The 15,525-nt window shown below is 41.4% G+C and overlaps 1 protein-coding gene across 2 annotated transcripts in view; it reads right to left on the minus strand.

Annotated features, from left to right (window-relative positions):
- Positions 1-2,751: 2,751 nt before the first annotated feature.
- Myo6 (myosin VI) overlaps positions 2,752-15,525 on the minus strand; it is an 86,732-nt gene continuing 73,958 nt past the window's right edge. The window contains exons 30-35 of one of the 2 annotated variants that reach the window (XM_013034111.1): positions 14,225-14,263; positions 10,959-11,062; positions 9,876-10,007; positions 7,075-7,101; positions 3,357-3,575; positions 2,752-3,013 (exon numbers count right to left, since the gene is read on the minus strand). In XM_013034111.1, coding sequence (XP_012889565.1) covers positions 2,814-3,013; positions 3,357-3,575; positions 7,075-7,101; positions 9,876-10,007; positions 10,959-11,062; positions 14,225-14,263 — 721 coding nt within the window. In that variant the 3' untranslated portion in view covers positions 2,752-2,813. The remainder of the gene's footprint in view (positions 3,014-3,356; positions 3,576-7,074; positions 7,102-9,875; positions 10,008-10,958; positions 11,063-14,224; positions 14,264-15,525) is intronic. The other variant, XM_013034112.1, reaches the window with a different exon arrangement.

Consider the following 15,525-nt stretch of genomic DNA (forward strand, 5'->3'; position numbering starts at 1 on the left):
GGAAGTGGCGCTGTGGCTCAAGTGGTAGAGCGCTAGCCTTGAGCTGAAGAGCTGAGGGACAGCGCCCAGGCCCAGAGTTCAGGCCCCACGACCAGACCCAAAAAAAAAAAAAAAAAACCTGTGTTCTTGTTGAGCACCAGTGGCTTATACCTGTAATCCTAGCTACTCAGGAGGCTGAGATCTGAGGATTAAAATTTGAAGCCAGCCCAGGCAGAAAAGTCCATAAGACTCTTATCTCCACTTAATCACCAAAAAGCTAGAAGTGAAGCTGTGGCTCAAGTGGTAGCACACTGACCTTGAGCAAAATAGTTCAGGGACAGTGCCCAGGCCCTGAGTTCAAGCCTCAGGACAGATACCACACACAAAAACAAAAAACCTATGTTCTCTTAACACAAGTGGATTAGAGGGGCCCGTTAATATGGAGCGGAATGTGGACACGCTTTGTTCCTTCTTTTTAATATTTTCTTTTGGGGAGGAACTTGTATTGACAAGCATTAAGATTAGTATACATTATATTGGCTTAAACATTTCATTTTAAATCTCAGTGAACATGGCTGATGTTAAAGGACTTGGTAAATTTTAATTCCTAAGTCTTTGGGGTTTGGTTGTGAGCACAAGATTGCATTTCTGCCATTTCTAATAGGCTGACAGTTCCTCCAGCGAGGGAGTGTGTGCGTGCATGTGCACTTGCATGTGCATGTATGCATGCGGTGTATGCATTTACTAAATGTAGGTCACACTAACTGAATCAGGGCAGTTCTCCTAGGAGGCAAGATGAACTCAGGAGACAAGTTTAAATAGACAACTTCTAGGCAATTGGTGGCATAATTAGAAACAAACTGGCTTCGGATTAACTGTCATTTTATTAACTATAAGTCAAAAACCAAAAAAGACAACACAGTGCATCGCTGTCACATATTTCGTATAAATTCTTCAAAACATTAAGTTCTTTCCTTAGTGAATTTAAACCTTCTTGATTTGTTTCCCATCTAGAACCTATCAGGCATCTAGAAGGTATATGAGAGTACTTCAGAAAACTGTACTAAAGAGTCATTAAAAATCAATTGGGCTGTTAATTTTTTTTTAAGGACTTTACTCATTCCTAAGAAATTGGGCTTACCATTCACTCTCCTACACAAATAAAAACACCAATTAAAAGCAAAGAGATGCAAGAGAGAGAAAACCGGTCATTTATTTCAGCATCTACACCCAGTGCCACCAATCACAGGCCCAAATGACCCTGGGCGTGGAACCTCCAGAATCCAATCACATTCACATTCTCAATTAATAGCACAGATGGTGCTTTGCAATTTCCTTAACTCAAGGCAATCATTTGCATAGTATCATAATAAATAAATATCTCTGTTAAGACACATTATCATATTGTCAGAGAAGCAGCTCCCAGAACAGAGACTGTGGTTACAAACGTTAATCTATTCCACCTGGAAATACTTTCCTAACTGGGATATTCTTCCTAAGAAACAAACAAAAACCACTGAAATTTCATTTCAAAGGTTAGGGTATTTAAAAATCAACAATGAAAAGTAGAGAATAATTTTACTGTCTAATTTTATTCTAAAATACAAACAAGATGCCTTAGGATGTCAATGTAACTCCTTGATAAATTTTTTGTTCCTAAATTCCTAATATGAAAGTCATAAATATTAGGCTTGAAACTGCTGACATTTGATCAAGACTAACAGCACACAAGAAAAAACTCTTCTGAAATTCTCTGTAGCATGAAACGCACAATTACAAAGTATCAGGACATTTTTGAATTACAAAGCTTATAAAACAGCTCTACAATTACAAAAAAAAAATCTCAAAGGCTAAAAAGACACCAGGAATGTAAGGAAAAAAAGAGAAATCTGAAGCAGAACACCAACTCACAGGAAAAACTTGGACAAGATTCTCATATAAAAATCACCATGAGATGAAATGAAAAGATCTGATTTCAGTCCAGTTAAGTCACAGGTGCTACCTAAACCATGTGCCCTTGCCAAGGAAACAAAACAGATCTCAGAAGTATCTGCATTTCTTTTATTTGCCTATGAAATAGCAAAAGAACATTCTGATGGCAGCGCACGCTTTGTTAGAAAAGAAAACCCAAGTGCGTGCTGGAGGGACTCGATTAGCAGTGTCACCTTTAATTAGCACAGGTAGTGCATCGATTATTACACCTAGTGAGGCTCTTTCCAGAGTTCAAGAACTGAAGAAAGAACTGCTTCACCCAAACTAGGACATACTGCAAAACGAAAGGGGGAAGTCACAATTCCCGTATTTTTATGAGCTCCTGAAAACGCAGACAAAAATACACTGCTTTCCGGAACGAAATCACCAGAATTCTTGGCTCATGTTAAAGTACCTTGATTCTTGTAAGACCTTTCAGCCCACGTTTCATTATTCCAGCTGTAAGGTACTACGTCATCCTGTAAGAGCAAGGACTTGGAAGGTTCTCCCAGATTCCCTTTTCCTTGAAAAGAAATCGTGATGCTAGGTTTAGGTAGGCTGCTGACAAGTACAGCAGGAGAGGAAGGGGCGGTGTGCGGGCTACAGTAGCTGCTGCGTGAGGGAAAAAGTTCACATCCACAACCTTAATTAACCTTAAACCACCGGACACAAAGCCATGATTCATGAGAACGGCTGGCTGGGGTGGGCTGGTGGGGTAGGAGGGCTGGGGGTGGGGGGGTCCAGGCTGGGCTCCAGGCCCAGGCCCCGCCCCCAGGCCCAGGCCCCGCCCCCAGGCCCAGGCCTTGCTCCCAGGCCCCGCCCCCAGGCCCAGGCCCAGGCCTTGCTCCCAGCCAGGCCCAGGCCTACTTGAGCAGGCTCTGCAGCATGGCCGTGGCGTAGGTGGGCCGCGCCTGGCGGCTCTCGATGGCGCTCTGCAGGTACTGGATGCCGCCGCAGCGCTCCCAGATCTCCTCAAACTGGCGCGGCAGGATCTCCGCTCCACGCTTGCGGGTCAGGCCGGTCTCCTCCAGGTTCAGCTCGCACATCTCCATGTCGTCCTTGCCTGCGTGGACGGGAGGGGAGTTACCATCCACGTACGTGCGTGCGTGCGCGCGCCCGGACACGCACGTGGGGAACTGGGGGATGCCGCCTCTCCCCCCACTCCCGCCGAGGACCCTTCCAACCCCCCCAACACCTTCCGCACCCTCGGCCCAGCCGGTCCCCGAGGGCACGCGGCGCCCGCCCCACGCCAGTGCAGTGTCTCGGGACGGGGGTTGGAAATCAGTTCGAGAGCAGCTAGTCCCGAGATGGGGTTCCACTGCCGGCCTCGCCGCCCCGGAGGCCTTGGCCCCAGCCTCCCCTGCGGCGCCCCGGGGAGCGGAAGCGGACGCGGGAAGCGCACACACCGGCCACCAGCAGGATGGGCGGCTTGTCTGGGTGGAGCTCCATCTGCCGGGCGATCCACGGACCGTCGAAGTGCGCGTACCACCAGCCCTTCTTCTTGCTCTGGGGGTCTTTGTACTGGTCGGCCGGGCGGATGAAGGGGATGCGGAAGAAGCGCTGCTGCCGGCTCATTTCCACCTCCTGCTGCCGGGCGGGGAGCTGGGCCGCGGGGTTGCGCTGCGCTGTGTGCACAGAGCGGGGCGTTAGACACGCGGGGCGGGGCGGGCCGGGGGCGCCGCGCACCCACCCGGGACGGCGCCGCACCTGCCTTTCCCTAGAGGTGATAGCTGTCAGTACACACACACACCCCAGCCACCACCAACAGCCCACCCACAAGCCACTGTTACACGGGCCTGAAATACCTCACGTGGTCATAAAACAGGCTATTAGATTCATATTGTCCCTCAAAAGCTTCCAAATTAAGCCGCGCGCCAGTGGCTCACGCCTGTCATCCTAGCTACTCAGGAGGCTGAGATCTGAGGATCGCGGTTCAAAGCCAGCCTGGGCAGGAAAGTCTGTGAGACTCTGATCTCCAGTGAACCACCAGGAAACCGGAAGTGGCGCTGTGGCTCAAGTGGTAGAGCGCTCACCTTGGGCTGAAGAGCTGAGGGACAGCGCCCAGGCCCAGAGTTCAAGCCACATAACGGGCAAAAATAAAAGATTCCGAATTAAAGTTGTACCATAGCATTTACTGTGTTGTTTACAATCAACAAAAATTTTTGAAGTCCAAATGGTAACATTATTGACTTTAGTTAAAATTTAATTATTTAACATTTATTTAGGTAAAATTTTCACACACACAAAGTAGAAGCTATATTTTTTAAAAAATCATCTGTGTTGTCAATTGAGTTGGGGATTTCAGAAGGCCAAGATAACATAGATGATAATTAAACAAACTTCTATCAAAAACACAAAAATTATTACAGTAAGAATGAACTTTCTTTCAAATGTTTACTTACTTTGAAATGCGATTTCACTGAGAATAAAATCCACTGACATCAGTAGAAAGGGTAGCCTTTGCCAATAGGAGAGAAAAACCCTTGCTAATCTGCTAGAGTGAAGTATTGTGCTGTTTTCCCACAAATAACTGGGTTTTTATTTTATCTCCAAATATGAGAATTTCCCTGAGGGGCAATGGCTTTACATCTTTAGCAGCAAAATTTTGCCAAGATTGTTTAATATGCTTTATCTTCACAGCTTTGAAAGTGATCCAATCACTTACTTCATACTTACAAAGTATATAATAAAAAAATGAAGAACAGCCACGTGGCTTTTGTAAGAATTTGCAAATACTGAAAGGATGAAAATACTCTTCACTCTACTTTTCACACCAAGGAACAGCAAAGGGGTACAGGAGCAGAATTGCTTTCATTGCAAACGAGAGAAAGGCAAGAGCAGTTAGCAAATGCTGCATATGCGATGAAAGAATAAGAAGCCAGTTCTGTTAGTGACTTTAAACACCAAGGTCACCTTTAGCGTATTAAGAGAGATCAGCTTGCTTATTCTTTTGTTCCTGTTTCTGGAGGCTACATACAACTCAGTGATCAAACTTGAAGTTTAAAACCTTACCTACCATGGAGGAAATACACTAAACATTAAAGGTGCTGAAAAAAATCAAAAAGACAATCCTTCTTGACATTTTAAGTAGGGACAATGTTATGTTCAGTTGGTTCAAAATTTATTTTAATATTGGTAGTCATCCATTAGCTTACATTTTTCTTATAAGTCTCTTGTAACTGAATATATTGAGTAAAATTGAGAAGCCAAAGTACTTGATAACCTTTTCTACTAATTGGAGAACTGAAGTTTTGTTGAAGAGAAAGGCAAAAAACCGGTCTCTATCTAGAAAGTTCAGAAACAGAAAACTGGGGGTGGGAATGTAGTTTTGTAGTAGAGTGCTTGCCTAGCATGCATGAAGCCCTGGATTCTATTCCTCATACCACATAAACAGAAAACACTGGAAGTGGCACTGTGGCTCAAGTGGTAAAGTGCTAGTCATGAGCAAAGAAGCTCGGGGACAGTTCAAGCCCCAAAAAAGGCCAAAAAAAAAAAAAAGGTAGAGAAAATTAAAAGCTAGAAACTAAACAATTTCCTTGCACATCCAATTGTATTATCTTCAAAAGTGTAAACAGGTTTCAAACATAACCTCATAAATCATAAATCATGCAAAGGACTTAAAAGAATCAGGTCTAACCAGCTGGTAAATGAATATGGTGTCATATCCAAATCATTACTGCTCAATTGATTCTAGAAGAGATTTACTGTACTCTAAAGTTTCTAACTTAGAGAAGGATATGCCTCATAGGAAACCAAGGAAGTAACAAAATTATTTTCTCTTTCCATTATTAAAATTGTACATAATACTGTACAATAAGGGAACTCTAAAGTGTTATGTCATTATCTCCAGGTTTTGGGTAATAATAGACTCACCCTATACCCATTGTCTGAATGGTTAGGAATCTGGTAAAATGATTACAGTTTGCTATTGACATGACCCTATATCTAGGTAAGGGTTTAGGCTAGAATTGCCCCAGCTCAGAAGATGTAAATAAGGGGGGACATTCACCAAGATGCATTGTACTCACAAACTGACATGTGGAACTGAAACCCTTTCGTACAATTACAGAAGGATAATAAAAATAAATTTTATTTTTTGATAAAGAGAAAGAAGCCAGGTGCTGGTGGCTCACGCCTGTAATCCTAGCTAGCTAATCAGGAGGTTGAAATCTGAGGATCATAGTTCAAAGCCAGGTGGGGCAGAAAAGTACCCCTGAGACTCTTATCTCCAATTAACCACTCAAAAAAACACACTGGAAGTGGTACTGTGGCTCAAGTAGTAGAGTGCTAACCTTGAGCACAAAGAGGCTCAGGGGTAGTGTCCAGGCCCTGAGTTCAAGCAGTACAGACAAAAAAGAAAAAGAAACAAATATACCCAGGACAAGGATCCCCATTTTTGAGCCTCTTGCTCCCCCTCCTGCATGTCAGGCAATGTTTCCTCTCTCTAGTCTTCCTGCTCTGCCCCTATTTGCAGAAATATTTGCTAACATTAAAAAAAAAGAGCAAACCCTCAAATCTTTTTTGGGTAGAAATGCAGATACCACACAGTACTTGAAAAAGCAGCATCTGAAACCAGCACCTAGAAGTTAGTCTTTCTTCTAAAAGATCAGCTGCTATATAAGATACAGTTTGGCTACAATGCAAATTGTAGTATACTCAAAGTTTCAAAAATTTAAAAAGAACAGAAACCTTCAGATATGTGTTTTGTTTTGTTTTGTTTTTCTAGTTGTGGGGCCTGAACTCTGGGTCTGGGCGCTGTCCCTCAGCTCTTCAGCTCAAGGCTAGAGCTGTACCACCTGAGACACAGCGCCACTTCCAGCTTTTTCTGCTTATTTGGAGCTGAGGAATAGAACTCAGGGCCTCATGCATGCAAGGCAAGCACTCTACCACTGAGCTACCTTCCCAGCCCCACGTTTTGTTTTTCATATTCATTTTGGAATGAACCAAATAAATGCCTCATTTCAAATTTAAATATTATATATGGAATAGGCAGACCAAGTTCAAAGTACTACAACTCCACTTTGCATTGTAGCAAAACAATGTTTGAAACCAGTTAGTGCTTTATAAAGTATTTTAACCCATTTTCCAGTTAGCTCATGAGTTACCATCCCCCCATTGACTTACGTGAATTGTTCAAAAATGGTGCAAAATCTGTGAATAAATATTTGACGATGAAAAGATAAAAATGCCAGAAATACTTGTTAAATTAGCATTTTTCTAATATATAAATCCATCCCATCAATTGAGGAGGGGGAGGGGGGGCGACAAATAACTACCCTATTTATAAGCCAGATACCTACAAAGTAATTGCTGCTTTCTGATTTTGGAAGGAATGGTACTTTGATTCATGATGTTTTAGGCTATTTCTATTTGAGGTACAGGTCACAAAAGGACTGAAATTTAAATCTATATTTCAGTTTCATTCTGAGACATAGCCAAACAAAATCCTTAAATGGTGACTACGGACATGGGTCACTTTTCACATAATCAGCATGTCTTAATTTCTTCAGATTTTCTATAACTCTTGAAAGCTTATGCCATTTTAATTTGAGAAACAATGCAGTAATTACCACCATCACTACTGTCAATGATTAAATGTTGTGAATATTAACAGGGTAATTTCCCACTGCTCCCCAAAAACCACTTCTGAAAACTCCTCTGTAGTTTCCGGAAGTGGGTTGCCAGCACATACTCCCGCCTGCAGAGGGCTGGGCCAGGCCTGGGGTGGATCTCTCATTCTGTGGGATTTCCCATGGCTTCTTAGTGTGTCTGTCTTGTAGCTGACTATGCCAGGTTACATCTTGTTTGCCTCCTAGGTGTCATCAGTTCTCAGATTCGTGAAGTCAGTGTTGCTAACTAGTAATAGCAGACTATTTTACAGGTGTCTGGCTGCCCCTAAGAACTGATTTCCCCCACGGAGCTGATGGACGCCTGGCTGCCTTCCGCTGCTCCTGGATCAGATGAAGTTTTACATCAGCAAAAGCAAGAGAAGTACTTGTCTGAGTGGAAATTAGATTTTTATCCTTAAAGGGGTTCGTACATATGACCGTTAAATACACGTGGACTATAGTCACAAAAAAATTCCTAAATTTATTCAGACACCTGGATGGAACCCAGAAAAATTCTCAATCTCCTTTATTTGTTCTTTTAAATAAATCAGGAGTAGAAACAATACTTGGACCATCCAGGCGAGCCCTGTATTAAGTGCACCTTTTTTGTGTGTGCTGTTAGATCAAGTATACGTGTATATTCACTTAAAACCTGTTACAATATTGATTGCATCGCCATACTGATTGCTACTTCTTATAAAAAGTGCACTTGCTCAGGCATATACATTTTTAAATCCATCACTTTGGTCGTATCAAGTTGAAGCCAATCGTCACCATTGGAACATTTACAGCTCAACAGACTGCACTGAATGAGAGCATATTGTTTTGTTTTTTTCACAAAACAAAGGTAACATGGCAGAACCTAATATGCAGACAATGAGCAGGCAATGGAATCACCCTGCCATCTGCAAATCGCAGAGCAGAAACATTAAACAGGAAGGGAAGAGGTATCTGTGAGGATCACGTGGCCGATATGACCACAGTACCGCTCAGGAAGCTGCCATCTGCCTAACAACCCTTGAGCAGTTACTGGCGCTAATGATTGCTGAGGTGACAGCAGTCCCAACCCACAGTCTGTTCTTCAACAACTTACAAACACTAACATGGCATTATTTGATGGACTTCATTTGAAGATTGCTATTATTTACTTGTAAGATGGCAAGAAAGAGGGCTGGGAAGGTGGCTCAGTGATAGAGCGCTTGCCTTGCATGCATGAGGCCCTGGGTTCGATTCCTCAGCACTACATAAGCAAAAAGAAAAAAGCCAGAAGTGGCGCTGTGGTTCAAGTGGTAGAATGCTAGCCTTGAGCTGAAGAGCTGAGGGACAGTGCCCAGGCCTAGAGTTCAGGCCCCACGACCAGACCCCCCCCAAAAAAAAAGATGGCAAGAAAGAAAATCAAACATAAACTGGTAACCCCGTTGTATATCACCTTTATAATAACAATTTTAAAAAATCAAATATATCCAAGAGCTGATGTCTAAGTAAACTTGGTTCATGCACTGCTAACCACTGTGATGTATACAGAATACGTTCTTTTAAAAAAGATATTTAACCTCCCCTCACCTTGATATTAATGGGAATCAAGCAAATAATTTGTGCCAGTATAAAAGTAGCAAGTTGACAAATGAAGTTCCAATTTCACCTTTTAGAAAATGAAAATACTATTAAATCATGTATCAGAAGTCTTCTTAGTGCATGCTGAAGTCCATGTGGCTTTGACTAGGGTCGGGCTAGACTGCTCTATTTTCTACATTTAAGTGTACACATGGTCTTTTGCATAAAAAGAGACCAGTAAGAATAAATAAGTAAATAAATAAAAACTTGTGTAGTCTAACCAAATCTTAGTGACATGAAACCTAGAAATAAAGGAAAATTTAAAAACAAAAAATTAAGTCAGATCTTACTTAGCAAATATAAAACAGTCATTTTCATCTGTAAAACTTATTTACCAAGCAAGTGAATTATAGTAATCTTTACATTTTCACATATAATCTTGCTCTCTGTGTGTATGCGTAGGGAAAACTATCTCGCTACAAAAGTATTGAACAACCTGTATTGAAGTCAAGAAAATTCTTCCCTGTAGCTTATTTCAATGAGCAAATTCAATTATACTAACAAATATGACTTCCAAGGTATGTTCAATGAAAAGAATGCTGTAAGAGACAGGCCATTATAACTACTAAGTTCAGTTGATCTCCACCTGCAGTGAGAGAAAAATGACACTGGATATTTTACTCAAACATCTCACGTCTAGAGTTACAGGCATTCGTAAATATACAGACTTTGGAACATTCAGAAATACAGATTTGTTTTTACCATAATCAGTAACAGACTTTGGAGCACGCTGCTCGGTTTCAGTATTTCTCTTCTTGTTCTTAGATTTCCATGCGTGATACACTTTTAGTCGCCTATGGAATTCTTCTCTGCAGGCTGCCAGTAGCTCAATATCTATTGATTACATAGAAAGGGAGAAGAGGGGGAAGCATTAACATCCCAATTTATCCATATAATGTAACTATCTTGTAGCATAAAGAGATACATACAAAATAAGGTTTCAAAGCCAGTGGTTCGTAGCCAACCAGGGCAGGAAAGTCCATGAGACTCTTACTTCCAATTAGCCACCAAAAAGCCAGAAGTGGCTCAAGTGGTAGAGTGCTAGCCTTGAGCAAAAAAGTTCAAGGACAGCACCTAGACAGAACCATGGATTCAAGCACAAATAACAACAACAACAATAATAATAGTAATAATAAGCATTATGTGATATTATGTTTCAAATTCACAAAGCATTTTCTCAAATATTAATATCTTATATTATTTGTTCCACACACAAAAATTTGGGTGAAACAAGTATTCAGATGAAGAAACTAAATCATAAAAGTGAAAAATAGAATAAAGTCTTTGTGCTCAAATGTAAGCCATGTTTGAATGCAACACATTTTTTATCGTTATATACTCGAGTGAGAAGGAAAAGAACATAGTGAGAAATTCTGCCCACTGCAATCCTTTCATTCCTATGAGAGCCCTGCATTAAGACAGTAAACAAAACTATAACCACGTGACATCCTCTGGATGTTGTGTTTAACTCAATTCTTCCCTTGGAGGAAAAACTGCTTTCTAAAGAAAGACTGCAGTGCTGCTCCTCTGCATTTATGAACAAACTATTTAGATATATAGAGGTATTAGCAGTAGAAGGGCCAGGCATTAACAGAGCACAAGCCAAGCAGTTTATGAATACAATGCCTCTTGATCAGTGTCACCCCTTTCAACATTTGCTCCTCCTCAAAGTCTTCAAGACTGCCTTAAGCTGATTCATACAAATATACCTATGTGTCCCCTGACCTAGTATGGTTCTGTTTTCCATCACTGGGGACCTCCATTTGCCCAGCCTCCCACACTCACCACATGAAGTATTGATGGTGTCACGGAGTTCGGCATATTTCCACTTGCTGAGATCGTGTTTCTTGGTTCCAGCAGCTGCCTTGGTTGCTTGCACAGCAGGGCCTCTGAAATGGGTATACATATTTACATATGTAAACTAGAAATAAGAATGAAACAAAGAGGCAAATAAAAGGGTCCTTAAGTTTGAAGACTGGAAACTTCTAAAAAAAAAAGTCTCTGACCGACTCGATTAAGAATGATGTGCTAGATCTGGGTTGTAGCTCTGTGGTAGAGCACTGAGCAAGAATGCGCAAGACCTTGGGTTCACTCCCCAGCACCATGACAAAGGAAAAAGAAAAGGTACACTAAGAAAAAAAATCTAGTCAATCATCATTTCCATTGTGCTACTTGATAATTACATTAGGTTTTATGTTAAAAATCATGATCCCATCATTCCAATATGCCTGGATTTGACCCAGAATGAAGCTTAAATGTTCTTACATAATGGGAACATTTATAAAGTTCACAACTACATTTGCACCAATTTCTCAAAGTCAAGAAATTTTCAACAGATTTGAATGACCATGTTGTTGTATGACATTTGAACAATATTGTTTGTGTCTGCGCCCCTAGGTCACCCAGTAAGATCACTTCTGAAAGCCATAGCTGCTCAGCTCCCTTCAGATTCACTGGCTCTGGACCGCCTTGGGCATCTGGATACACACAACCTCCACAGGTGAGCAGCTAAGCCATGCCCTACCACAGCTCACAGATAGGCTGGAAGAACTACTGGGGCCCAGAGACTCTGAGGACACCTCATGCAGACTCTTCAAGTTAGTGAGCCATCTTGTTGGGAGAAGATCCGTTGGGGTCATGAGGTACAGAACAGAAGTTTCAAAGGACATGACTTTAATTGTGTGCCATTCCTGGGACTTGAACTCAGGGCCTGGGCACTGTCCCTGACAGTTTTTGCTCAAGGCTAGTAGTGTTCCACCACTTGAGCCAGCTTTTTTGCTGATTAACTGGAGATAAGAGACTCAGATCTCAGCCTCCTGAATAGCTAGGAATACATGCATCAGCCACCAGTAGCTAGCTTCTTGTATTTGAGATACATTGTTGCTGTGGAGTCCAGGATGGTCTTGAATCCATGATCTTTCTGCTGGAAATACAAGAATGTGCCTCCACACCATGCTAAGATGTGGTTTTTATGCAAACCATTTGAGAAAATATCTGAACAATTTTTCTGTAATACTGAGTATTTTTCAGCAAAAGATTTATGCTTTGTACATGACAAGATAGGCAGAATCAGTTGCAGCACTTTATGCTCAGTGTAACAAAGGAAGACTTTAAATCCTGGAGTCTTCAGGACATGGGAAAAAGAGCCAAACTAATGCTTCCTGGGCATCACACAAGTAAATTCTCTTTCTTCATCTTCTACTTGGACACGATTTACTCTTTAGAGGGGTTATCAAGGTATACTACCCAAAAAGCAACTGATATTTTCTCACCATGTTACATTTTGAAAGATAACAGAAATCCCAGAAAATGCTCAAGACATAGTCACTTAGCAACTAATTGATTGGAAATGGTATTTAACAATGTGTCACTTTCTTCCTGAGTCAGGGGACATTACACCATGGGCACTGGAGGGTCACACTTGTAATCCAACCTATTCAGGAGGCTGAGATCTGAGTACCACATTTCAAAGCCAGCCCAGGTAGAAAAGTCCATGAGACTCTTATCGCCAATTTTAAAAAGGCCATGAGACTTTTATCTCCAAAAAGGGGAGGAGGGAATACTTTTTCACTGCTTGGCTTAAAATGAAGTTAGTAAGTTATTGTTGCCCATGTAGGTTTTTATTTTGGAGAATAAAACCAGCATGTTTTACACGATGTCCTCTTTGAAGTGTTTGACATGGTAAAGGCAAGGCATGACCATTCAGTCTTACAGTTCTGTCTGTTTTACTTTTCTGTACAATCTGTATTTTTCACCTGCCATGGGAGCAGCAGCTTTGCGTGTAGCCTTTACTTCTGCAACACTACGCTAGGCACCAGGCACCACATACTGCTGCATACTGCACACCAGCAAGTGCTCTCCCCTTCATGGTAAATGACGATCTAACAGTTACCCAAATATTCTTTTCTCTTCTAGACCCCTAAACTGACATTCAACAAAATGAATGAAAAACATTCTCTTCCCCCATGCCCGAGCTCTTCCTGGAGTTTTTCTAGAAGAGTAATTGAGAATTATGATTTTTTTTACTCTTTTTTGCAAGAAGACAAATACGCAATTTCATAGATTGTCAGAATATACATGAGGTGTGGTTTGATACTTTTAAGAAGTAACACTGTGAGTTCCAATAATTAATGCTTTTCATTCACGTTACTTCAAACAAGAATATACCTGCTGCAAAATATATCCTGTGGTTGAAAAAGTAAATGAATGCAAATACACTTAAACACATGCCTCCCCTCAGCTTTCAAGTAATTAAAATAGCAAAGCAAAGGTGCAATTTACTGATCATTAGACTTGTGATAAAGACAATCAGGTAAACAATTCATTAAAATAGTAGCAAAGCTGACTTGATTTTTTAAAAATCTATTAAGTGAACATTTTTAATTAACTTTCTAACTTGAAAGTTGAAGATTAAAATGCCTTTGATTCCTACTCACTTCTAAAGCAATGGACCAGACCCTGCCGGGAAGTCGCATGCTTTGGACAGGTGGGTTTTCCACTACAGCCTGTGGCGTGAAGTGCCTCAGAAGCCACCCTCTTCCTCCCCTTACTTCAGGCAGGGGCCTGGTTCCCAAACCAGGGGTAGCCCCTCCCCGGGGGGGTGGGATGGGGGAGAGTAGGCAGCAGCCCCTCCCTGGGGAGGATAAGGACACTGTTAGGGGTAAGCAGCGCTAACAAGGGCTCACCCCCACTCTGAACACAATTGTGACCCTGGGAACAGCCATGAGGACAGGAACCCTACTTTTTCTTTTCTTTTTGTTTTCCAGGTCTGAGACCAGGACTTGAACTCGGTACCTCATGCTGTTTTCACTCATTGGCTAGCACTCTATCAACTGAGCCATGCCCTCAACCCGAACCCCACTTTTTCAGCTCTTTGGTATTGGGCTGGGGGTAAGGGCAAAGTGGTATTTCCTACATAGAGATTTTACATGGAAAACGTGAGCTATTCATATAACAGGCTCTAGTCCAAATAATCAAAAGTAATTTTAAAATGTGATTTGATTTGATTTTTTTGTGATGAAAATGTATTTCACCAAACACACTGCACTGACCTACTCAAAAATTCTGACATTTCTTTGGCCATTTGTTCCCTATAAGAAAAATGACAAATAGAACAGTTACACACATCCAACACACACTGATTGCTTCTATCAATTTGTTAACAATTATTATCAGTTTATTAACCATTCACAATTATTTTACTTTGTAAAGCTAGGATATACTTCTCAGCCAAGCTAACCATAAAATATGGTAAATCCAGTTAAAGATACTTGAGTGTGTGTGTGTGTGTGTGTGTGTGTGTGTGTGTGTGTGTGTTTCTACTGTGGCTTGAACTCAGGGCCTGAGCACTATCCCTGAGCTTCTTCACTAAGGCTGGTGTTCTATCAACTTGAGCACAGCTCCACTTCCAGCTTTTAGCTGGTTAACTGGAGATTAAGAGTCCCATGCACTTTCTGCCCAGACTGGCTTTGAACCTCAATTTCTGAGATCTTAGCCTCTATGAGTAGCTAGAATTAATGGTTTGAACCACTTCACTATTTTTACATAAGAACTTTCAGGTAAAGTCACACCATTTTTTTTCATATTTTTCATGTACCAAATATAAACAGTGTGTTATAAATAAATGCAGAAAGTTTGCGAGGGTACTGATTCTAAACAAGATTTCTGCACCAGAAACATTTAGTGATTAGATAAACTAATTAGATAAACCATAATGGTGGTAAATCCAGCTGATATATTTTACAGTGTCAGAGTTTTTAAAAAAAAATCAAATGCATTCAAAGCTCTAAAATTTCAAATCAGTTGTTTTTGTTTGTTTGTTTGTTTGTGTTTTACAAAAAAGAACAAGAAAAAGGAAATCAATATGCATACATGCTCCAGGGAAGTTCTGGCGTACTCTGCCCTTCCAAGGATGAACAGAGGAAGAGCCTATTTTTCTTTCCTCACCCAGGAGAGTGTGACCTTTCTTAGCATTTGCTTGATGCTGTGAAATGGGCCGGAAATTTCCGTGTGCTCATTAACACTTCATTAAGTTCATTATTTCCTTTTTGTGCTATTTGCTCTTTTCCTTCATAGTTAAGTAGTTTCTCATTCATTCTATTCCACCAACCCTAGTAAACGTCAAACCTCACAAATCAGTTATACTTGCTGTAGAGCAGTTTCCTGGATGCCAGCCAAGAGCCAGGACACTGAATCTGCTCTGGCAATGAACACTGGCCCCAGTGAGACGCTAGCGGGAGTCTATCTGAGCAGGCGTAGCCAGGAAAACAATCTTTACAAACTGACTTAGGAAGGACAAGCAACAAAACATAAAGAAATGCAATCTAATTTTTTTTGGAAACTGTATCTTTTG

Source organism: Dipodomys ordii, unplaced genomic scaffold (assembly GCF_000151885.1).
Source record: "Dipodomys ordii isolate 6190 unplaced genomic scaffold, Dord_2.0 Scaffold182, whole genome shotgun sequence".
Lineage (NCBI taxonomy): Eukaryota > Metazoa > Chordata > Mammalia > Rodentia > Heteromyidae > Dipodomys > Dipodomys ordii.